General features: G+C 39.1%; 2 protein-coding genes across 2 annotated transcripts in view; both read left to right on the forward strand.

Moving 5' to 3' along the window:
- Window positions 1-22,293, forward strand: part of LOC126291625 (longitudinals lacking protein-like) — a 293,043-nt gene extending 270,750 nt beyond the window's left edge. Inside the window, exon 4 of the transcript XR_007551826.1 lies at window positions 22,101-22,293. The gene's annotated coding sequence lies outside the window, so the exon portion shown is untranslated. The remainder of the gene's footprint in view (window positions 1-22,100) is intronic.
- On the forward strand, window positions 9,442-16,948 carry LOC126291630 (protein abrupt-like). Its single transcript, XM_049985195.1, has 2 exons — window positions 9,442-9,626; window positions 13,682-16,948. Exon 2 carries the CDS (start codon window positions 13,919-13,921, stop codon window positions 15,233-15,235), a length of 1,317 nt encoding a protein of 438 aa, XP_049841152.1. The 5' UTR covers window positions 9,442-9,626; window positions 13,682-13,918; the 3' UTR covers window positions 15,236-16,948.
- Window positions 22,294-26,319: the final 4,026 nt, after the last annotated feature.

A 26,319-nucleotide genomic window follows, 5' to 3' on the forward strand; every position in this document is an offset into this window, starting at 1 on the left:
TCTTTTTACGTGTGAACTGCAGCTAGCCACGTCACTGAAGGCTACCTGTACCAGCTGACCGGCCAGTGCTGTCCAAGTTAAATGCACTGGTAAAGCTGTTCTCCCGTATTATCACCAAGTCGACGGGCGCGTAACATAGCACAAAAATGGTTCAAATTGCTCTGAGCACTATGGGACTCAACATCTGAGGTCATAAATCCCCTAAAACTTAGAACTACTTAAACCTAACTAACCTAAGGACATCATACACACCCATGCCCGAGGCAGGATTCGAACCTGCGACCGTAGCAGCTCCACGGTTCCGGACTGCAGCGCCAGAACCGCACGGCCACCGCGGCCGGCTAACATAGCACAAAACGTACCCTTATTATCGTACTTGACAGTACTCAAGACAGCCGCGTGAAACGGAAATCCAAACGAGGTTCCAGCAAACGCGGAAGAACACATAGTGCAACGTTTACATCAGCGTTCGCAGATTTGAAAGCTGCCAAAAGCGCTGCCAAGGTGTTAGGGATTCCGTTAAGTTGAATCGACTGTGAGACAGTCTTAGTAGTAAAGGTCTTGCACCATGTATCGTAACAGTTATACATTACCTTCAGCATCACGTGTGGATGCTGTCTCCAAAATATGTTGCAAATAAAGTTAGTATCAAAGAAGTAATAAATTTAAACTTCATGCACGATGCGTCATTTTATCATGCACCTCATTTTTTATGACGTAATCTCTCCTTAACTATGGTAGGTTGGTAGTTCTTAACCTCATAGCGAGTGTCGCCTGACAGGGACGTCATATCTCTTGAACTATAGTAGATTTGTGGTTGTTAACCCCATAGCTAGAGGCACCTGTTGGTGGTGAAAATTTGTGCCCGATTTCGTCATATTTAAAAAAAGTATTTAGGTATACTTTTCGCTAGTTTTTTTTCCATTTCGGCAATAATTTCGCTAAATTTTATTTCCACTCTTCAGCAGTAAAAGGCAAAGGAAATACATTTATGGCACATTTGCAGTGAAAAATCTTTTATTTTACATAAATTAAAAAAGCATAAAAATTATAAATCTTATTAAAAGACAAATACCACATCATGAAAGTTTGGAAAACATTTAACCTGCCCTAGTCTATGTACACAACACACAAGTCAGTCCGAGAAAGACAAGGATACCATGACTTCCATATTACTGCGAGTCACAGCTGTTCTCCTGTCAGACATTATACTGCGATATCTAGAATCTGAAGTTATAGAAACTACATTTCTGTACTGAATTTCAAGTTTCTGTATTACACTCATAATTGCTTGCACGCATTCTGTAGCATTTGCAGTAACTTTCACTCCCCCGACAAATAATTTCTGAACTGCACCATCGCCAAAACAAAGTACTTTTATCAGAACCACGAACACACACTGTCCTTTTCTGCCTGTCGTTTCATCACAAAGAATTGAAACTCTTTCGTCTTTCACGGCTCCTTTTAATCTTTCCTATTCTTCTTTGATGATTCGAGGTATGTAGCCTTCCCGTAGTCTTCCATCTGGAGGTAAGTCTCCAGCACCTTAAAGATGTCATAGAACTGCTATTAGAGTACCATGTAACGAAGTAAATTACCACATTACCCACTTATAAGACTTTCTGAGGGTGCTCGAGGAAAAATTATTTTTAATATAGGCCTATTCTGACCAACAAAAATTATTGGCTATCGAGATTACCTAATCTTTGATGTGATTAGCAGACGGTAAATTAATTATTACACAAACCTGGTATGTATTTGTTCATCCATTTTCTCAGCTTTGGATGATCAACTTCTCCATCGGAATGTTAGCCTCAATGAAAGCTCGAGTAGTCGATAAAATGAATTCTCCTTTATCATTATTCACTCGTTTTGCCGCTGCAGTGACTTCCGTGAGCGTAGCTTGTCTTTTTATACCTGTAGAATCATGAAAGCAGGTTGTATACATGGAAGAACCCTGGAGATACTAAAAGGTATCAGAGAGATTATATAATTGTAAGACAGAGATTTAAACCAGGTTTTAAATTGTAAGACATTTCCAGGGGCAGATGTGGACTCTGACCACAATCTATTGGTTATGACCTGTAGATTAAAACTGCAAAAAGGAGGGAACTTAAGGAGATATGACTTGGATAAACTGAAAGAACCAGAGGTTGTACAGAGTTTCAGGGAGAGCGTAAGGGAACAATTGACAGGAATGGGGGAAACAAATACAGTAGAAGAAGAAGGGTAGCTCTGAGGAATGAAGTAGTGAAGGCAGCAGATAATCAAGTAGATAAAAAGACGAGGGCTAGTAGAAATCCTTGGGTAACAGAAGAAATATTGAATTTAATTGATGAAAGGAGAAAATATAAAAATGCAGTAAATGAAGCAGGCAAAAAGGAATACAAACGTCTCAAAAATGAGATCGACAGGAAGTGCAAAATGGCTAAGCAGGGATGGCTAGAGGACAAATGTAAGGATGTAGAGGCTTATCTCACTAGGGGTAAGATAGATACTGCCTACAGGAAAATTAAAGAGACCTTTGGAGATAAGAGAACCACTTGTATGAACGTCAAGAGCTCAGATGGAAACCCAGTTCTAAGCAAAAAAGGGAAAGCAGAAAGGTGGAAGGAGTATATAGAGGGTCTATACAAGGTCGATGTACTTGAGGACAATATTATGGAAATGAAAGAGGATGTAGATGAAGATGAAATGGGAGATACGATACTGTGTGAAGAGTTTGACAGAGCACTGAAAGACCTGAGCCGAAACAAGACCCCCAGAGTAGACAACATTCCATTGGAACTACTTGACGGCCTTGGGAGAGCCAGTCCTGACAAAACTCTGCCATCTGGTGAGCAAGATGTATGAGGCAGGCAAACTACCCTCAGACTTCAAGAAGAATTTAATAATTCCAATCCCAAAGAAAGCAGGTGCTGACAGATGTGAAAATTACCGAACAATCAGTTTAATAAGTCACAGCTGCAAAATACTAACACGAATTCTTTACAGACGAATGAAAAAAACTAGTAGAAGCCGATCCCGGGGAAGATCAGTTTGGATTTCGTAGAAATGTTGGAACACGTGAGGAAATACTGACCTTACGACTTATCTTGGAAGAAAGATTAAGGAAAGGCAGACCTAGCATTCGTAGACTTAGATAAAGCTTTCGACAATGTTGACTGGAATACTCTCTTTTAAATTCTAAAGGTGGCAGGGGTAAAATACAGGGAGCGAAAGGCTATTTACAATTTGTACAGAAACCAGATGGCAGTTATGAGTCTAGGGGTATGAAAAGGAAGCAGTGATTGGGAAGGGAGTGAGACAGGGTTGTAGCCTGTTATTCAATCTGTATATTGAGCAAACAATAAAGGAAACAAAAGTTCGGAGTATGTATAAAAATCCATGGAGAAGAAATAAAAACCTTGAGGTACGCCAATGACATCGTAATTCTGTCAGAGACAGCAAAGGACTTGGAAGAGCAGTTGAATGGAATGGATAGTGTCTTGAAAGGAGGATATAAGATGAACATCAACAAAAGCAAAACGAGGGTAATGGAATGTATTCGAATTAAGTCGGGTGCTGCTGAGGGAATTAGATTAGGAAATGAGACACTTAAAGTAGTAAAGGAGTTTTGCTATTTGGGGAGCAAAATAACTGATGATGGTCGAAGTAGGGAGGATATAAAATGTAGACTGGCAATGGGAAGGAAAGCGTTTCTGAAGAAGAGAAATTTGTTAATATCGAGTATAGGTTTAAATCACAGGAATTTGTTTCTGAAAGTATTTGTATGGAGTGTAGCCATGTATGGAAGTGAAACATGGACGATAAATAGTTTGGACAAGAAGAGAATAGAAGCTTTCGAAATGTGGTGCTACAGAAGAATGCTGAAGATTAGATGGGTATATCACATAACTAATGAGGAAGTATTGAATAGGATTGGGGAGAAGAGAAGTTTGTGGCACAACTTGACCAGAAGAAGGGATCGGTTGGTAGGACATTTTCTGAGGCATCAAGGGGTCACCAATTTAGTATTGGAGAGCAGTGTGGAGGGTAAAAATCGTAGCGGGAGACCAAGAGATGACTACACAAAGCAGATTCAAAAGGATGTAGGTTGCAGTAGGTACTGGCAGATGATGAAGCTTGCACAGGTTAGAGTAGCATGGAGAACTGCATCAAACCAGTATCAGGACTGAAGACCACAACAACAACAGTTGTTAGCGCCTTCTCCTTGTTCTTCTTATGGGAAGAACTGTTATTAATGTGTTTCAGTCACGTGTCCTTCCTCTGCCACTCAATACGCACATTGCAGTATTTGCTCATAAGTGTGTTCCTACTTTTGTCGTAAACATAAAATCTGTCTGACGAAAATTCCTTTTCTTGGTCGAAAACTGTCACTACCATATTAATCATCTGTAGCACGAAAACAAAACATAAAGTACCACACTCAATGCACCGCCGATCCACATCGATTTCCAAGACGCAATACTGAATACACCGCCAGAACATTGTAGAATGTCCTTGGAATACTGGATGTATTATATATATCGAAATGGTGTACAATCGAATTTCCCCAGTTAAGTTCAAATGACAAGATTTTGCAAAGTTTCGTCAATTAATTATTTCGCGATTTGGCTTAAAAGTAAATAATTTCGCGTTTTCAGCAAAATGTGAAAAATTTCGTGAAAATTTCGCGCTTTGCGAAAAACAGGTGCCTCTACCCATAGCGAATGTCACCTGACAGGGATTTATGCACCAAGTTCGGCTGAAATCGGCCCATTGGTGTAGGAGGAGATCTGGAATACAAACACATCCATTCATTTTTATAGTATATATGGATTTTGTCAAGTAAGCCTTATTCACATTTCAATAATAATATGTTACTAAAATTATCTATCTTATCTACACTCCGCACATGTCAGTGCAGCTTATCCTCGTTGTCTCGTGTTCTCTGCTGTCGCTGCCCCCCCCCCCCCCCCCCGCTCCCTCCACACACACACACACACACACACACACACACACACACACACACACACACACACACACACACACACGCGCGCGCGAACACCTGCGTTGTTTCTCTTTTTGCGAATGTTTTTTTATTCATATCTGTGTAAAGGGGGCATAATAGTAATAGCACGTAGCGTATGATGCTTAATTATGCAAAGATGAACAGATTTAAACGAATATATTGATATATGGGTATATTTCTGCAAATTTCTGGGAGGCTTGGAGCAGTATTAACCGAACTGGTTACTGTTTGAACGAAAATACAGTAAAACTTCCTGAAATCGGCATGTGTACAATTAGGAAATCTGCTCAAACCGTACAAATATTCACTCCCGAGACATTCAGTGCACTTCTATATGCAGATTTTTTTGTGTAAAGCGGAATGTGCCTAAACGGAAAGCAAATTATAAGATACGTAATAATTCATTGTATAATGCGGAAAAGAGCCTATACAGTACTACTGTATTACAGTAGTACAACTCAAGTTAACGCATTGTACACGAATATTGTTTCGCATCTAGCAAAACTCCGCTGCAATATGCGCAGTGTAAGAGGTATTGTTCCGTCAAACATTGGTTTTACCCGCCAAGGTCATTACTTTCTATCAGTTTCAGTTGACAAGTAGCACTTTAAAGATATGCAGTAACATGCACTTAACAAAAAGATTAATGTAATCGAGGCGAGTGAGAAACACAAACTCTCTGTGCGCGAAATTATGTTGCGTTTGAAATGCAGTAAAACACAAATTTATGAGACTTTAAGAAACAAGGATAAGAGTCCGGACGAATGTATGAAAGGAAACGGGCAGCTGAAAAGAAAGGCGAAGAAGAACGGAAATGAAGAAATTAACGAAATAGTGTGGGAATGGTTCGTAAGCGCGCGGGCAAAAAACTTAGCTTTATCTGGACCCATGCTGCAGCGTGAGGCTTTGAAAGTCCCAAAGATCTTGGAATTACGGAGTTTAAGGCGTCCCCAGAACGGCTGGACAGTTTCAAACCTAGGCATAACATCGTGTGGAATGGAGTGTGTGGGGAAGGTACGGATGTGCAGAACAGCATGGAAGACAATACTGTCCAAATTAATTGTGAATTATGATCCGAAAGACGTGTTTAGTGCCGATGAAACGGGAATCTTCGTTTTCTTCTTCTTCTTTTTTTTTTAATTTACATATATCGCGCGCTGCCTTCAAAATCGTTAGCAGTTCGAGGTGAAAAGTACGTCGGTGGAAAAATGTCCAAGGAAAGACTGACTCTGCTGCTGTGTGGAAACATGTTAGGTGAAATGGAGAAGCCGCTGGTGATGGGAAAGGCGGCAAAACCACGTTGTCTCAAAAACGTAAGAGGCCATTAAGCTTCCAGTCACATAGCGAAGCAATAAAAAGGCGTGGATGGCGAGTGTTCTTTTGGAAGAATGGTTGGGCTGTTTCAATGCCAAGAAAAAAAGAAATCGCCAAGTTCTCCTTTTCCTAGATAATGCAACCGGCCACCAGAAAGTAACGTTATCAAACGGGGAAATTGGCTTGGTTCAATCCAGTGTCAACCAGCCTCACATAACCCATCGACCAGGGGGTGCCTCACACATTCAAGTGTCATAATAGGTGATGACTGATGCAGTCTCTTATTCGTAGTGTTGAAGAAGCCGAAAGTGCATTTGCTCTTGCACGATGAGTTTCTGTGCTCGATGCAGTCAAGAAAGCTGGGTTTGGGGGTCAAGAACATGAAGCTTCTACAGCCATCGATGTTCAACAAAATGCAGCAGCGATTGCTGAATTAGTGAAAATGTAAAACGTTTCATGTAGTGCAGATGATTACATTTGAAGTGATGATTTTCTGTCAGCTCACTCTACTTTCACTTCAGCAACATATTTAATAGAAATCCGCAATACAGATGATGAAGAAGAAATAAAGGAAAAAGAAAGAACAAAATGATTTCCGTAGAAAAATTAATACGCCTGATGAATTCGTTGCATGCATAAACGATGTTATGCAATTTGCAGCACACAAATTCTCCCAATTTGTTGGAATTATTGGCTCCTAGCACTATGGGACTTAACTTCTGGGGTCGTCACTCCCCTAGAACTTAGAACTAATTAAATCTAACTAACCTAAGGACATGACACACATCCATGCCCGAGGCAGGATTCGAACCTGCGACCATAGCGGTCGCGCGGTTCCAGACTGTAGCGCCTAGAACCGCTCGGCCACCACGGCCGGCTGTTGGAATTATTGTATGGTGCAAAAAATTGCTTAGATATAATTTGAATAGGAAATTAAAACAAGTTTCCCACCTTGATACATGGCGAAAAAAGTGAAGTGTAAAGCAAATAAACATGAGAATAATATGTATGTGCATACAATAATAAACTGATTTAAAGTTTTAGTAAACATACAGAAATGCCATGTTATTTCTCAGTTAGTGTCATATACCAGTGCTCACTTGTTCAGTATACAGCAAATGAATATCTACTGTGCTGGAGTGAAGGTACGCAAATACGGTACTGTATATACGTAATTAGAAGCATTTACTGTACTTTTGTGCATGGTACCTGATGTGTAATGTCCAAATTGGAAAATGATTTTAGTCGAAGACTGTCCGATAATGCTTGCTTGTTGACAGGGAGAGGGCGACTGCAGGAAAGGGCTTATATGTACCTATCGAAAACAACCCATATTAGTGTCATATCCTTATTTGTGATGTGTCAGAGTCGATTGGTAACGCGCCATAGTTTAGTCGAATTGAATATTTTGAAAGTATTTGGAAACGAACTGATTTCTGTAGAACTTTATATAAAGGACTTCAATTGAAGACCTTTTTTACTCTATTATGTTCTGAAACTCCATTCTTCTTCCTATTACATAGGATACATGGGGAGTACGCAGCGATGGGCAGGGGGGGGGGGGGGGGGGCAGCTGTCGGCAGGGAAGTTTATAGAAATAATAAATTTAGCGATAAGCAATCCGCTCTTCTATTCGCAGGCATGTTACGTCGCCAAGGAACAGGGTATTCACTTGTAGGCAGTAAGGGATCATGACTATGTGAAGTTTCTAACGAACAACATCGTTTCTCCTACCATATTTAAATGTAAAATGCTTTTCTGCTCCTAAACTATTAATTTTTGAGTTACAGCTGACGATAACTGTAGATTAATAGCAGTTGACGTGCATGTTATGACAAGCAGTAGATGGCGAGACATTTAGTGCAAGTGATTTATATAATAATTTTTAGAACGTTCCACAAAACTGGCCATCACCGAAAAAACTACCGTGCACTGTAAAAGCCCCATTATGGGTGCCTGAAGCGACGTTCGCTGGAATACCATAAATCGAATCATTCATGTCATCATTAAATACACGATTTTTCACTAGAAAATACACCAGCTTTTGCTTTAAATAAGCTACATCCCTTGAATATGAGCAATTCTAGTGTAACAGACTTCCTTAAAAGTGCAGAATTCTTTAAAAAAGTTTATAGATTGGATGATATTGCCGGAGAACTGAGCTATGATACAATTTGAGGAGGAAAAAGAATATAACTGAAGCTAAATTAAAGGATATGGAAGTCGTTGACCTGTTTAACGAGACCAATATTTTTTCCCTAGCATGAAAAACGCACTAAAAATTTTGAGCACTATTCCATGCACAACAGCGACTGTGGAACGATATTTCAGCACACTTCGAAGAGTGAAGACGTGGCTCAGAAGCACAATGGAGAAGAAAGGCTCACAGGATTGTGCATGATGAGCGTACACCGCAATTGTGTAAAAGAAAACTGCGAGATGTTAGAGAAGAAAGTAATTGAGAAATTTGCGTCAAATCCTAGAAGATTATTACTGAATTAAAAAGTTGTATTTTTAAAATATTTATTGAAAGCAATTTTTCACTAGTTTACTGTTTTATTTAATAAGAAATGCTGCATGTTTTCTCGGATTGTACAAGTGCATTCTTGTATTTAAAATGTTGATTAAATGCAGCTTTTCACTGGTTTACTTAATAAGAAGTGCTGTATGTTGTCTCAAGTCCTTGTTTCCTGAGATTAGTATGACACCCCCCCCCCCCCCCCCCTCCAGTTCAGATTCTGGGTACGCCCTTGATAGGATCCCTTTATTAACTAGAAACGACTTCTATACTAGTTTCTCAGATATTATCTTCAACATATTTAGGAATACTTTACGTGTTACCTTCAGTATGTCGAGTGAGAGTATTACAGAAAATTAACTGCAATTGACTGCATACAAATGCGTGTAATCGCAGTGCACAGTGCAGGAACAGTCCCTCAGAGGTATAGATGCATATTGAAGCACATAAAGGGGCGTGAGTGGATTGCAAAAAAAGTTCTGATCCAGTCCTTGGATGCGTATTCCTTTGGTTTTCGAGAAATGAGTTCTCGATTTCCTAAATTTGTTGACTCTATCCGTGTCGTCGACCTCTCGATAGCTACCAGCGAATCACTGTAGATCGTCGTCTGGTGCTGCCGCTCAGTGACAAAAACGGTAGTCGTCTAAGCGCGTCTTATAAATGCAGTTTTCGGTTCAATCTCTGTCAATGGAGACTGTTGCGCTGTATCAGAAGTAATACAAAACCAACTTGAATCCATCTTTATCGAATTCACAGTGTTATTAAGTAAACCGTTCTAGTGTGAGTATCACAAAGAAGTTTCTCTTCATGGCATTTTATGCAGAATGTTTTCATTATGTTCATCATTATATTTGTTTTTAAGTCATAAAGATCTAGTCATTACACAAACACAGATATTTCGAGGCTACTGTCAAGAAAACGTAGGTGGCATCGTTATTTGACTTTTAAATAAAAATCCAAACAGATATGTTTTACGTATCAACATAATCCCCAGAAATTTGTACAAACTCCTATATAAGGCTTCTGAATTAAACCTTCAGTTTTCGGTTTTATGACGAATGGTGTTTTTAAATTATGGGAAATACGCCAAATCTGTGTGTTACTATAGTAGACTTTTTATTTAATGGTCAAAATAATGATGCCACCCACACTTTCTTGACTATGGCTTCGAATATCTCGATTAGTACAATGACCAGACTTTTATACCAGTGCTCTGTTTTTAAGCACTTGACAATACCTACATGCCGAAACTGCGTGAGTGTATTGAAAAATAAAATATTAGTCAACAGCGGAAAGAATATGTAAAATCAAATACTTTATATATTTATATCTATGTGCTTTAAATGTCAGACATTTTAAGGTCATTAATTTTGTACTGTTCATCAACAAAAATAAAGTTTTAAATCCCTGCTAAAATCATTTATTCTGCACAACTCCTTTTGTTTAATTGACAAGTAAATATTTAAAAACCTGTAACTTGTCGAAAAAAAAAACTAGTTTATAAATGTGATTAAATGAATAGGAGAAATATGTTCATTGAAGTTAAAACTAATTGTGTACACAAATCTTGTAAACTAACTTATTTCATATCTTTTTGATGAAAAAATTCCTGCAAATGATCTGACAAACATACAACTTGAGTGCATGAGTAAGCCGTGTTATGCAGTTTTGTTTGTCCGGGATTACTATCTCTGCATGATTTGCTTACATATAACTTGTTAGTATGTTTTAGCCCCAATACATTTGCTGTCTGTCATTTACTAGTGCACTTTCGTGTTTGTATATATACATAAATGAAGTGATGTTCCACTGGAAGTCCTGATACAGTATTTTTCAAGTAAATATCTCCTTGTCTGATTAACTGTTCTTGTCTCTCCTAAATCAAATTGTTGCTTGCTTCATAACGTTTCCTCTCACAATCATCTGATGTATAGCAGCATGAAATGCTGAACTTGACCAATAGCACACACATTTGTGTCCGTTTCTTTTAGAGCAACAATGCTGGGAAGTGTTTTGTTGCCTATATTTTTGATTTCTACCTATCATGACAGGTAATTAACAATCCTCACTGACTGAGGAGAAGGTTGAATGGGTACGCTGCATGCCACAGTGCTGGCAAATTTGATTTCTTGAGGACATTTATTTTATCAAATAGCTGCTATGACTTTGCATTTTCATTATAAGTAGTTGATGCTGGTTAATCTGGATTCCTCCATCCTTTCAAGGCATGCAGAAGACGGCAAGCATTTAACCATGTCCAGTAATTGTTCTTGTTAAAAAATGTTGCCTTGCTAGATCAGTGTTGTGTCTCCTTTTACAATTCTTCAACATACTGCATCTCTCAGGCTTTTCTTTTATCTCTTTTTCCGTGACAGTTTTGTTTCTTTTGCTGAGGGAGTTTCTGTTATGCAGTTAACATAGAGTTTAATTGCTTTGTTATAATGTCCATTTTATAGGGTTTATTTTGGCAAATCTTGTGATGTAAGCTGTGTGCTTCACCCAACTTCATGATGCTTTTGCTTTCTAGTCTGTTGGTGTTTAGATCTTGATAGATCCTTTCTTGATCTCTTCAATTTTTTTGAATTTTGTTTTTAGGTCTTGTGTTTTGGTTATCTGTTTTGTCGTGAAGGTAACTAAAATCCAGTGTAACTTTAGATGACATAAGTTGTTATGGGGAAAACCAGCTACTGTGTTGATATTTAAAGCTGTTTTTATACATGGTTTGTTTTTCAGTCCCAGTTGCAGTTTCTTTTATTTTATTCTAAAGTAAAACTACTTCCTATCTCCTTAGACCACCTTCACCTAAACATAAACTAAAATTAAGTATGTACCACATATTATTTTACATAATGTAGAAAAGTTTTGTACATAGCTGTTGAATTTATCTATGTAAGTAAGACAACATCATTTGGTCAAGAGCATCTGACATCGAAGTGCTCTGTTGGAACCATTGATTTGCAGTTGGAAGTGCTGCACAATGAACCTAAGGAACACCTCCTGTAAGAGACACTTCCTGGCAATCTTGGAAGAAACTGAGATTTTTACATACCACTTACAAGAGCCTGGTAATACATAAACAGTAAAATGATCTTATTAACAGTGCATTTTCTAGACCTTTGGAGGCCTAGTCATCCACCTCAACACAACACACGTAAGAGCAGCAGCCCCACTCACCAAGAAGAAATGACAGATGTGCATAAGCTCACATACTGTACTAGCAGCAAGCAAGTGTGAAGGGTGGTTTTCGTACACACTGTAGAACTTGCATGCCATATTAGAACACCAAGCAGAAACAAGTGCAATTAACTGTAACTGTTACACCCTGTTCCCTTTAATTTTACTTGTCTCACATAGTTTTACTTCAGTAATTTTGTTGGTTTATATCTTTGTGGTTTTCTTCTTCCAGTGCTTTACAATTTTAATATTTCAAGACACTTAATTCCATTTTAGTTACTTCACATAACTCCATTTGTATAATTTTATGGTTTTATACCTTTCACAGTTTACACATCCATTGTTGTACAAATGTAATATTTCAATAAAAATTTTTATATAATTTTACTTTCTATAATTTTAGTATTTGTTTTTAGAGGAGCTACTTTTAAAGCTTTACCAAATGTAAATCAGTTTTGCCCACAGTGTCCCTTCCACTCTCCCTACCTGCCTTTCTTCCCGTCTCCCAGTCCCCCTAATTCACTTTTCCCTCTCTCCTCCCTACACCAGAGTACCTGCTTAAAAACCTGAATCACAATGTTGTTATGTGTAGTTCCAATACAGACATGGCAGGTTGCTGACCCAGCTACGTAGGTAAATTCAAAAGTTGTTTCAATGCTATTCTATATTTAGTAAAATAATAGACAGTAAATATTTAGTATTACTTTTTTTATATAGATCTGAAGACAGTCCAAGGAGATTGAAACTTGTCATACTGCATAATATTAAAAAAAAAAAATGCAATTGGGACTGAAAAATGATGTATAAAATTGTTTTGAAAAACAAGTCTTTCTGTTGTGTGCTGGGAGAGAAAAGGTTAAACCTTAATTGCCTCTCAGTGTACAGGTTGACATGTTGTGATTTTGGGTACTGCTGTTTTGTAGATTCTCTCAGAACAGGTATTCTGTTTGTGAAAGATGAACAGCATGCCTTGGTATTCATTTTCATTTGTGTTTGTTGAATCTCAGGACTTTATCTGGTTTTCAGATTCAAATATTCCATTCTGACTCCAGTTTTAACATCTAAAGATTTTGACCTTTTTCTTCTACATTTATTTTAAGTAGCCTTTAGTTGCAGTAATATTTATTTGGACCTCTTTATGAGCAAGGCCCAGTTTTTCCACAGTGTGTGGCAATGGTGTCATAGATCTAAAAAACATCAACAGATTATACAATTGTACATAAATGCTGTAGTGGTTCCTTCACATAATGACCGGCTTGAAATTGTGATTTTGTTTTATAAACAATCAACCATTCCAAAAAGTGACTCACACTTGTTACTTGTTTGTATGATACTGTTTTTTGTTTTCTGTATTACATATTACTTAAATACTTACTTATTATTAAAATATTAATAGCCGTTTAGATTTCTACAAGTGTTACAATCATTTTAATTTATTTTAACAAAGTGCTGATTAATGTCGCTGTATTTACTGCATGCTCAAAAACAAGTCAGCTGTGCACAGTTTTTGTGTACAGAAAAGTAAGGGCATATTACTTTTATGATCTTTTGTCTAGTAAATGTTTTGCACTACTATGCCTGAAGACGATAAATTTTCATTAATTAAGTATTGTTTGCATGCTAGGTAATTTTTCATTAATTAAGTATTGTTTACATGCTAGGTCAACAGACGCAAAACCAAAGGAATAACTGCAATATCTGGAATCTCAAGAAGTTTGCATGTCACAGAATATCTGTTATGGAAAGCTGATATTCTGTGTAATCTACAGAGCTCCAAGGACCTTTCCCAGATTTAATTACACGAGTGTGCATCTCTTTTACTGAATTATCAAACTTAATACCAGAAAATATAGCTGATTAAATGCAGTACTTTGCAAATTTTTATCCACTTTGGCAGAATGGAGCCAAGCACTGACTTTCATTTTACCTGGGACAACCACCAGGCAACTTTATTGACAGTTTTTGATACTCTCTTGGCTAATGAGAAACTAGCTGATTGTACAGTCAGTGTTGAAGGAAAGTCCATTAAGGCACACAAAGTAATTCTTGCAGCCTGTAGTCCATATTTTGAACAGGTATTTACTGATAATCATGAGAAGCACCCCATAATTATACTGCCAGACGTAAAGTTTCGGGTAATGAAAGCTTTACTAGACTTTATGTATCATGGAGAACTGAACATACAACAAGATGACCTCGGAAGTGTGCTGAGGCTCTCAGAGTCCTTCCAGTTGAGGGGACTATCAGGTAATGTGTACATTAGTGATGTGTACACCCAGAGAGATGATGGCGGAAGCCAGTTGCTTATCTCTGCTGAAAATCAGTCTTCGCAACCTACTATTTTGTCAGTATTTACATTATGTTCTCAGGAAACTAGTGAAATGGAAATGATGAATTCATTTGAGGAGGATCCGCGCCCTCATTCCTCGCAGAAAAATAGCTGTGTTGAAACCGGTTCAGTTATAAGAGCGAGTTGCAATCACAAGAAGTTGGCTGTATATCGTAGTTCCGATCGAGATACAGGGTCGGCCTCATTAAATGAAGAAATTAATATTGGTGTCGAAACATTTCAGATTCCTGATGCAGAAGAAACATTACCTTTACTTGCCACTGAGACTGACTGTTGTGCAATTTCTGCCCATCCTACAAATAGCCAGTTGCAAGGGTCTGTTAAGAGAGCTAGAAATACTGAGAGAGTCACAAAAGAAGATTCTCTGGCGACTCTTAACTCTGCACTAACTCCGGGAGTAGCATTTGATCAGGTTACATGCAGTGAAGGAACTATAGGTCAAGTGGCCCATGAAACAAAATTTGCAGACCAAGTTGGTAAACACTTGAGAGTAACAAGAGGTGTTAAACTCAGTGGTGGTGCTGATGGTAATGGCAGTGCTAATCATAGTGATGTACGTATGACAGTCCACCGCACAGTTAAAGATGTTTCTGCCAGAAGAGGAAGAGCAGTAAAGCATCAGCCAGTACAGTTGCAGAAAAAATGTAAGGGAAAGCGATACACAAAATTTAAGTGTTATTTGTGTGGGAAGTCATATGTAAATCATAGTGGACTGGTGAGGCATTTCTTGTACGAATGTGGAAAAGGCCCTCAGTTCGAGTGTCCACGCTGCAAGCTGCGGTTTCTCAGAAGAGATCATTTGAGGAGACATATGTTAACTCGCCGTTGTCGAAGCTATCTGCAAGTTGAAGATAAACATGAATGAAAGTAAATGTTGATCATTGTACAGGTAAAAGAAAAACAGATAAGTTACAGTCACTATAGCCCATGACCTAATGTCTATTAATAATGACAGCTTGAATGTAGTCTCAAATATTATTTGTTGAGGTAATGATTTTATATTCAAAGTGATGTGTGGGGTAAGTTGTGACCAGTACAAGAAATTCAGAAAATTGATAGCTCTCACAAACATGATATTTGGTCAAGTAACTCTCGTATACCCATTGTGTTGTTTAGGTAATGTGCATCGCCATTTTAAGGGTATTGTGCAGGTTAGGCTAAATTAGGGTACAGATAGCGCACATCCAGTACACTACCGTGACAAAAAGGCAACTGCTCAGCTAAGATCATGTAGTTGTTACAGTATAACACAAGGCAAGTTAGTGTATGCACTTTTTCCGAACAGTTCGCAGTGGAGACATTCTTGTGATGTGCCGGAAAATTGTCATTTCCAGAGACTGATGCTGCAGATTTATGTACTTTTCAAGTGAGTTCAGTTATCGGTTGTCACTTCCGAAGCATGGTCGATTCAAGTCTGGACATGTCCACAGTTGTTCTTTTCACTTCTTATGTGTGCTAATTTTGACCATTGGGAGCTCTGCCATATTCTGGAGGAGTGTGGAGACCTATATGTAATAGATTACTCATCCCCTGCCAGTGAGTTGATGGATATTGATGAAAGGGCACAGTCAGACTGAAAAATCAATCTCATTTATTTTGTGTTGAGGTGCTACTTCAAACATGTTTGATTGCTTACACTGATCATGTCTGCTTACAGAAAATCATTGAGATATTACTCAAAACAGCCACATAATATACTAAAATAGCAAAAAGTTTGTCAGTCCCATGCACAGTCATCTTACAAACTGAACTATAGAGTCATGACTCGCAAAGGTACTTCCAGATTTAATTTGCCACTATCTCTTCCTAGTCTCTAAAGTTTACAGTAGCTTTCCTATGCACTTTGAAGCAGTGGTTCTATACCCAAGAAAGGTGTTCATGAGGGCTCTGTGGATTTTAGAATGAAAGGGAGAGGTACCAGTATACTTAGTTTGTGCGGCTCATTGAGATAGATCAGTCAGCAAAAGCATTGCCCGTAAAAGGCAAAGGTCCAAATTGCATCCTGGCATTGCCTACAGTGTTTATGTATTGGGAAGTCCATAATTTATTGTCGAGTTACAGAAGAGAAGACAAGTGTCAGGCGAGATGGGAAATGATATGCATATTCATCCATGAAATATCTTTGCCGTCAGTTTGAAGAAGGTATTAATAGTGTCTGCCTTGAACCAATATATTCTTTATGCCAATATATTGCTGTTTATCAGACACTTTTGAAGTTTTGTATCAAAAGGACAGTTCATTTGAGAAAACTGTAAAATTAGGACAACATAGAATGACTGACCAGAACTCATCCTCCTGTGCCAGAATTCCAAGTTCTGGTGGTAGACTTCTTTAGAAGTAGTAAACACTGTTCCCAGCTTTTTGGAACTGCCAGTTACTTTCTCAGTGAGGAAAGAGTGGTAGCTCTTGGGGAGGGCAGAAAGGAGGGGGCAGGTTTCTCAGACTCCAGATTGAGAGGGCAAAGGGGAGAAAAAGGTCACAGGTGAGCTGGCAGAAAGTAGGAGTTCGAGGATGGTATACTGGTGAGCACTGTGCCAACTTCAGTCCTGAGATTATGGAAGGAAGAATGAGAAATAAAGATGGATTAAGAGCAAGAGAAAAATTTAGTGAATAGGAAGTTACAAACTATGTACCAGGCCATCTTTCCTATGGTCTGAGTGAGATGCTCTCAATTTTTAAACTTCCTCAACCCATTCTCCTTTCTTCTTGGACAAGGAATAGACAGTACCAAATGGTAGGAATAGTTTTTGCTACTATTAAGTGTGTCTGTCAGTAGTACTTGGAATTTTCCTTTCTGAAGATAAGGATTGGTCAGCCATTTAGTAACTTTTGAAACTTTGAAGATTGTGTTGAATTTGTTCAGAAGCAGAAAACCTACAGATCTTCTCTGGTGATAGTGATGTGTCATAAATGTCAGCTCACATAAAACGAAATAGAGCAGTGGCAAGTCAGATGATTGCTATGGTTATACACTTTGTTCTGTATTCACCTATTTTCTGTTTCCAGTATACATTTCCCGATTGCTGGTTGGATGGTGGTGAATAAATGTCACCATCCACTTCACCATTAATAACATAAAGTGATTCAAAATATGCTTGTTATGCCCCATCAAATAAATACATCTACATGATCAATTAAGAATAGTTTGTAATTTAAAAAATGCCTTCTAAAGTACAGGGTGCTTGATAGAAAATGATAATTTCTGTAAGACATGTTAATAAAATGTTTGTAGGCAGTGAACTGACTCAGCTTGTAAAGTATGTGCCTGGGAACTAGCAGGTGCAAGGATCTTAATTACAGCCAAAATCTTTGAAGTTCATTTGTTTAAAGTATTATTGTAGTTCCTTTGTTTAAAGTATAAATAAGTTCCTGTTTTAACATTGGAGGTTGTATGTCAAATGTGTGTCACTGAATATCTTGTGTGTTGTAAATATGCCATTTAAGTTCTTGTCTTAAGAGTGTGTAATTGAAGTTCCTGTGTGGTATAGCTTGTGACCATGTCATTGAAGTTCCTATATAACATTGTAGTTGGTATAATTGTGTGTTTGCTGTGTGTTAAGTGACATAAAAATAAGAGGCACCAGTGAGGACGTATTGTAAAAGTGTAGAAAAATTGGGATTCCTTTTTCCTGCTCTTCACTTAATGCCAACTCCCATCAGCAGCGTCACCATGTCAAAATTGGTGCTCTGAAATCAATATATGACTTGATAGCTATTAAAATAAAAATCAATTTTGTTTTGTTTGTTTGTACCATTTGGTACTGAATGTAATTAAAATTTGTATTTCTGAGGAATTGTGCTTGTTTTTTGTGTACTTGCTTTCATCCTTACTTTTTTCTTCTCCTTAAAGTCCTTTGCTTTTGTCATATTGTATGTACAGGCATATTTACAACCTTTTCATCATGTTCACAAGTAAAGCGTCTCCACCCCCCTCCCTCCACACACCCACTGTTTGAGACTACTGTCTATTTTTTTATTTATTTTGTGGCTCATGCATGCATAATTTTTTTCAAGAAACCGCATTTGAACTTAAATATCAGGGCCAGTACAGCTTTCAAGGCTGTGTGCTCTAAATGTGTTTTGGGTCTTTTCAGAATGTTGTCGATACAATGCTAATGAGGAACATAGAAAGGAAGATAGTTTATGGAACAAATTTCTTGGATAAGGGCTAGAAATATTTTTACTAAGATTAAATCAGAGCTTGATTGCATACTGTTGTTTGAATATTGATGCCATTGCCTGTCGTGACACGTGAACTATCAGCAAGTTAACAGAAACAGCAATTGTGACATGCCCAGAGCTCTACGGTGCACTGAGCTAGCCGTTGCTGAAATGTTAAGTGTCTTGCCCCACTTCCCCATACAACTTGGCTCCCTTGGACATGATTGTTCCAACAGAAGTACTGTAGATGAAATAATATCAACAGTTCTGGAAAGGATAGCTTGCTACTTATCATAAAGGCGACATGTTGAATGGCAGGCAGGCACAATGAAAAGACTGTTACACACTGAGCTTTCAGATAAAGCCTTCTTGAGAAAAGAAAGGAAATCACACACACACACACACACACACACACACACACACACACACACACACACACACACACAAGCAGACATGTCTCACCCCCACGTGGTAGCTGTCTCTGGTCCCTCTGACCAGGCTGCAACTATTTTGTTGAACTAAAGCAACAATGGTGTGGAGCAACAATGGTGTGGGGCACAGAAGAGGGAGGGATAGCATAGTACGGGTGCCGAGAGGGAAGAACACTGTCTGATAGAGCATGCAGGGACTGGAAGGCGGCAGGACTAGATTGCCCCAGGTGCAGTGTTGGGAGGTTGTGGAGGACACATGGGGGGAGCGGGGGGAGGGGTCAAGGCTGCCAGCTGCAGTGTTGGGAGGAGGCTGTGGGGGACACGTGGAGGGGGGGGGGGGGGGCTAGGAAAAGATGAGCAGAAAGAGGAAAAGACTGGTGGGTGCATTAGCAGAGAGTGGTGCACAATGAGGGTGAGAAAAGACTGGTGGGTGCATTAGCAGAGAGTGGTGCACAATGAGGGTGAGAAGAAGTGAATTGGCCGGAGATAATAGGACTGGTGAGAGAGGGGGGGGAGTTGATGGGATGTTGTTGAGTGAAGTGAGTGGGAGCAGTAGGTTATCTTAGATTGCAATCCAGATAGCATGGTGGCGGTGGGGAGGACCCAGATGGCCTGGGTTGTAAAGCAGCCATTGAAATTAAGCTCGCTGCGTTCAGCTGCCCATTGCGCCAGAGGGTGGTCCATTTTGACACTGTTTGATGATGGCCATTCATCCTGGTGGACAGCTGGTTGGTAATCATAACAATATAAAAAGCTTTGCAATGACTGCAGCAAAGCTGGTAAGTGACTTGGCAGCTTTCACAGGTGATCTGGCATCTGAGGGGGTGGGGTAAGCCTGTGACAGGATTGGAGTGGGAAGTGTTTGGTGGTTCTTGCATGTGGGTCTTCCACAGGAATATGATGATGATCTTCAAGGTAGTTGCAGGATTATAGCAGTGTTAGGATATGGCACGGGAAATCTGTTTGCATACTAGGTCTGGGGTATTGTGCGTCAGTGAAGGCCTTTGTGAGACCTTCAGCATACTGGAAAAGGGAATTATTGTCACTGCAGATATGCTATTCTGGGTAGCCAGGCCATATGGGAGGGATTTTTTGTTGTGGAAGGGATGGCAGCTGTCAAAATGTAGGTACTGTTGGTGGTTGTTGGGTTTAATGTGGACGGAGTGATCGGAGAGAAGGTGATCGATGTCCTGGAAGGTCGCATACTGGGTCGATCAGGACGCGGGGAAGTGAATGGGAGAGAAGGTGTTGAGATTGTAAAGCAGTGAGGATGGATAAGAAAATAAACATCACTCTCTGGACATGCTTTTGTGTGTGTTATGGAGCCAGTGTGAAGCTTATAAATCTCAGTTACTGAAGCAGCTTAGCACTTCATTTAGTCCTTGATTGTTTGATTGAATCTATTGTGCATCAATCACCTTCTGTCTGCCTGCTGTGAATGGTTACACTGTCTGTTCCAGTGTCTTGCTTATCACTTGTCTGTGTTACATTGTTGTACAAGTGTGTGTGTGTGTGTGTGTGTGTGTGTGTGTGTGTGTGTGTGTGTGTGTGTGTGAGAGAGAGAGAGAGAGAGAGAGAGAGAGAGAGAGAGAGAGAGAGAGAGAATTGAAAAGGGGGAAAACACAAGTAAGGACATTGTTTGAGACAATTTGGTGAGTATTTGTGATGATACTATTCTCTTAACTCAGTGATACTTTAATAATGAAACATGCAGACAAAAACAGTACTATGCCACTAGAAAGAATGGTGAAATTCAGATGCACTTTTTTGCACGTAAGTGTCAGTATCAAGCTTGTAAATGTTTAGTGTTTCTGTGATCTAAGAGGTTAGAAAGGCCACCAGAATGTGGCCTGACAGGGTGTACACTGTGTCTGATAGTGAGCATTGCAGAGAACCGCAGAAAAAGCCACATGCTTGCATGAGGCTAGGAGCACGTCCGAAGAATTTGAAAGGGATGTTATTGTGGTTCTGCATATGATCAAATCATCTAACAGCCAGGTTCATTTAGCATCTGGACATGACAGTGACCCGACATTGGACTGAATGGGACCACAGGTATTGTAAAGGTTCTGGTTGATCAAATCTGACTATATGTGCTGACAACTTTGTAACTCCTTCATATGTGCCCATTCTCTGGGCATAAGTAATGAACTCACTATTATCCTGTACCGTACTTCACAGTTGGTCTCAACTAGCTGAGGTCAGGCTACTTTGGACACAGCAACACTGATAGTTGTCCTTTGAATGGTACTGTGTCTGAAGGACACAGTCTGCAGATGAGTCATCAGATAATTTTCAGCAACTTGTCTCAGTCCTGCATTACCACATATAGCTTTCGTCTGCAATTATAGGACTGACGAAGGAAGGTAAAACATTGTATAAATGGTTTGGAGAGACACACGGATATTATCACCAGTATTGTGATGTGGGAAGCCTGTGGGTACAATTTCAGGTCAACTCTGGTAGCAGTTCAATGAACTCGGATTGCACAGCAATATGTCACAGACATTCTGTATCCACGTGTTTCCCCTTTCATAAGACAGTGTCCTGCTGCCGTCTTTCAGTAGTAGTAGTAGTAGTAGTAGTAGTAGTAGTTTTACCTATATGGATACTGGACAGGTCACTGTATTACAGTCCAAAAACAGAAAATATAATTCATACATGAAGCATCTATTGAAGGGAATAAGTCATGAAGTGATATTCTCATATGAGAGACCAGGTTGGACATTAGCTTTATCCCAGTTCCACTGTCTAGGCTGTGAAATGCCATTTTCAACAGTTAAGGGCCAACTTTCCTCAGCTGGAGATACGGTGGCTGTACGACACACTTCCCAACTGAATTGGTACATACACTGCAGCCCTTGGGGGTGCAACATCTTATTATAAAGGGGCCGGTTAGTTTGTCCTGTCATTTTGTTATTGATTTAATATTGTCACCTTGCAACAATGCACACCAGTTGCTGCTGGTGATAGCTAAAGTCACATATTTTAGGTAATAGGTGGCCTAATTTGATCGAAACTGGTCATAACACTTAATAAAGTGTGATCTGGACTGTTTTGTGCATTAAATAATAAATCTACATAACATCTCAACAGGTAAATTTTCATTTTACTTCATCCATTATCCATTGCTTCTAGGTGCTAAATCTGTGGTCCCTGTGTGAAGTTGCTACTGGCTGCTTAATTTGGGGAAGTGAGGAAGATATATAGTCTCAAAATCAGATTAGGGGAAATAATGTAGTGCAGTTGATGTATGGAGATCTGTGGAAGAAAACATTTGTGAAGTGATGATATTTGAATTGCTTCAAAAAGCCACAACGATTTTCCCGTCTGACTGAATCGCATTAGCTCGCACAGTGGTAAGTGTGTTGGTCCCTGTGAGGTTACCTACCTGCAAATCTTTACTCTACCTTCAGTGTCTCATTGAAGAAAGTTTGTAGAATTGCTGTAAAACGAATGTTATGGGAAATATTCCAATAAAGTACATCAGTCAGCCTGTAATTAATAATCTTTTCCCACATTTATTGTCACCATAGACAGTCTGATGACCAATTACAGCTCTTATGCAGACAAGCAGCTATGCCGTACTGCCTCATCGGTATGGCAGTGTCAGTATTCAGTCGCAATCAAATTCCACCATTCCAAACACCTTACAATAGTGGCATTAGATTATGTAAGTGATGGATATATTATGTCTCTTTGTCGATGACACAAATAGGCGAGTGTCCGTGTCAACGTAATACTGTACATAGCTGGAATCAGAGTTATTCACACTTTGTCCAAAAGAAAATTTCATAGAAGTTAATGCTAGTCACTAGTTGAATTGGATATATTAAGCATGTCACACAGATATACAGAGTTTGTGAATAGCGGCTACAGATACATACTCATTACTGAGATCTTATATGAACATCTTACATAGATGTTACTGCAGTGCTGGCTAGGCACGGGCTGTACTGTGTGAACTTTATGTGTGAGGCTGCCATTAAGATTTCAGAGCACATACTGCAGTTTCTGGCCTATTACAAAGACTGCCATATGATCATATTGGTATTTTGGAAACTGTATATTTGTTTGAAAAATCCTACATTACATTTTTCTAATTGTACTGAACTATATGTTCTAGAAGTAATTTGTTTTATATAGTAAACAGTTTGTTGCTGATGCACAAAACATTGCAGAACTATTTTGTGTGTCTACACTGGAAATTACCTGTTTGCAAGCGATGTTGCCATATTGCCAGTTGTAGTGAATTATGCAAAATCTTAATCAGTGACTTTCTTCATTAATTAATTAAGTAGTGAAGAGAGTCTTTCAATCCAGGATAATTAGAGCAACAAAAATATAGTGATGGAAACTGGAATTCAAGACATCGTATGGCTAAATCTTCAATAGAAATTTTGGGTGTGTAGGAACTTTAATTTTAATTGCCCATGAACTTAGTGTCAGTGGAAAATTGAAATATATTACTGTAAAGTCTGGATGCTGCTCTCAGTAAAGAATAGTATCAATATTTCTAAGACTAGCTACTATCTCACTCCAAATAGCATTACCCACTGTAGTAATACTTTAAGTTCACCAGTTAATTTTAATTAGCTGGGTATGCAGTAAAACTAAATGCACTTTTTAGCATCTGCATACCGAAAACTATAGTCTGAATAGCAAATCTACATGAAGCACTGTTTTGATAGATTCTGGTACTTGGTATGTTACATTACAGTAAACCCCCAGTTGAGTTTCACAGACATATATTGAGAAACTCCTGATGGTTAATTCAATGCCAGAGAAATGATTACCAATCATTTTTCAGAAACATTAGAAAAATTAAGCAAAAGTCAGTCATTTTTATTTTTAAATATTATTAACAAAAATACTATTGGAACATACACTGATCATCACTTTTGTATTATAACAGTTTGAAAATATGAAATCACAAAGTAATGCAAAACATTTCCAAATTGTGTATTCTTTCAGTAAATTAAACAATTATTTCTTTAAATATGAGATCTTTAGATGTGTCACACATTTAGTAGTTTTGTTTTTCACTTCTATAAGAATTCACATAAACCAAAATTAATCAAACAATGGAAAATCCGGGATGGAATGTAACACTATTGTGAAAAGGTAAATTGCTACTCACTGTATAACAGAGATGCTGAGTTGCAGGTAGGCACAACGAAAAGACTGTCACAAATATAGCTTTCAACCAGTAAGGCCTTTGTCAAAATTAGATGACAGTCGCAGTCATACATACAAACGCAAACGCAACTCACACACACATGACTGCAGTGTCAGGCAACTGAGGCCACACTGCATCCAGCAGCACCTGTGCATAATGGGAGTGGTGACTTGGTGGGGGTAAGGAGGAGGCTGGGGGATTGAGTAGGAGGAATGGTAGGGTGTAGGGGAGCATGCAGGGACAAGGTGGAAAGAGCTATGTGCAGTCGGGAGGGTAGTGGAGAGTTGAGAAGGGGAGGGGGGGGGGGGTAGTGGAAAAGAAGAGAAGTAAAAAGACTGGGTGAGGTGGTGGAATGAGGGCTGTTACAGAAAAGTTGGATATATTGCAGGGAAAGTTCCCACCTGCGCGATACAGAAAAGCTGGTGTTGTTGGGAAGAATCCATATGGCACAGACTTTGAAGCAGTCATTGAAATGAAGGATGTTATGTCTGGTAGTGTGCTCAGCAACAGGGTGGTCCACTTGTTTCTTGGCCATAGTTTGTCGGTGGCCATTCATGCAGACAGACAGCTTTTTGGTTGTTATGCCCACATAGAATGCACTACAGTGGTAGTAGCTTAGCTTGTAGACCCGATGACTGGTTTCTTCACAGCCTGTGCCAAATGGATCCTTCCCACCAACACCAACTTCCCAGAATTGTGCAGTTGGGAACTTTCCTTGCAGTATTTCATACGTTCTCGTAACCCTCTTGGCCTCAGCCTTCGTTAGTCATTGTCCTCTCCCATCCAGCACCTTCTCTGTTCCATTGCTAAAGTAGTTCAATTTATCATTTAGTTGTGAGAAAAAGAACAGTTTCTCTCTGTGCACCTCTTATGGAGTCCACAACAGTGGTAGTATACAGCAATCGTTTCTCAACATTCTTTGCCACTGTACAAGTCCTCAGGGACCATTTTGTTTCACAGAAACATAACATGGAAAAGAAACAAATAATATATATATACAAAATAGAAAGAAACTTCCACATGAGAAATATTTATATATATTAAAAACAAAGATTCCAAGACTTACCAAGTGGGAAAGCGCTGGTAGACAGGCACAATAAAATAACAAACACACACAAAATTTCTGGCTTTCGCAACCAACGGTTGCTTCTTCAGGAAAGAGGGAAGGAGAGGGAAAGATGAAAGGATGTGGGTTTCGTATTTCCTGAAGAAGCAACCGTTGGTTGCGAAAGCTAGAAATTTTGTGTGTATGTTTGTGTGTTATTTTATTGTGCCTGTCTACCAGCACTTTCCCGCTTGGTAAGTCTTGGAATCTTTGTTTCAAGGTAGAACACATTGGTTCTCGGGCTATTGGTGCACATATATGTATCTCACCCACTCTTCCTCTTTCACATTTTATTCTAGCCCAACCGACAATGTTGCTTTCAGTGTTCCTGCTCGGCATGTCTGTCTGCCATTAGACTAGCCTGGTGCAGTCAAAGAATACCACTGATGCTTTCCAACACCTCAAATTCAACACAGGCCATGAAACAGTTATTGTTCCAAGTTTCGATTTTTTTTGTGAACATGTTACTCAACAGCCTATCCAGGAACAGCAACACATTGGTGAAATAGTGCAGCATAGTCCTACCACCAGCACACTGCAGCTTTCTGCAGGTGGTGGTGTCACACAAACACTTGTATAGTGAAAGTTACGTGCAGAAAACTTTTACCCATTTCAAATACAGCGCAACCACAATCTTCACATTGGCGACAGTCCCACAAGATTTGAATTTTGTCACTGGGTAAATGATATTCTTCATTTGCTTCCATTAACACTAGTTGCTGATGAAACCATGTTAATAAGGAATGGAATCGACAACACGGGTAATTATCATCGACGGTCGCAGGTGACTCCACACATTACTGTGAAAACTAATTTCTAGGTTTGTTTTTCAATCAGAATTTGGTGTAGCACGGTTGGTAATGTGATGATAGATTTAGTAATTTTAGAGGAGTGGATGATGGGACAGAGTAACACGCATGTTCTGGAAAATTTGTCTGTTGAACACCTTGAGTATGTTCCTTTGCTCACATGCATTGCAATGGACCCTCCAGCATGGCAGAACAACTCCACATTTTACATCTCAACCACAGTTACCCTAATCACTAGATTTGTCATGGTAGTACAATTATCTG

Source organism: Schistocerca gregaria, chromosome 9, assembly GCF_023897955.1.
Source record: "Schistocerca gregaria isolate iqSchGreg1 chromosome 9, iqSchGreg1.2, whole genome shotgun sequence".
Lineage (NCBI taxonomy): Eukaryota > Metazoa > Arthropoda > Insecta > Orthoptera > Acrididae > Schistocerca > Schistocerca gregaria.

Excerpts from the sequence above, each read along its gene's own strand:
- LOC126291630 (XM_049985195.1), top strand. The coding sequence starts at position 13,919 with ATGGAGCCAAGCACTGACTTTCATTTTACCTGGGACAACCACCAGGCA.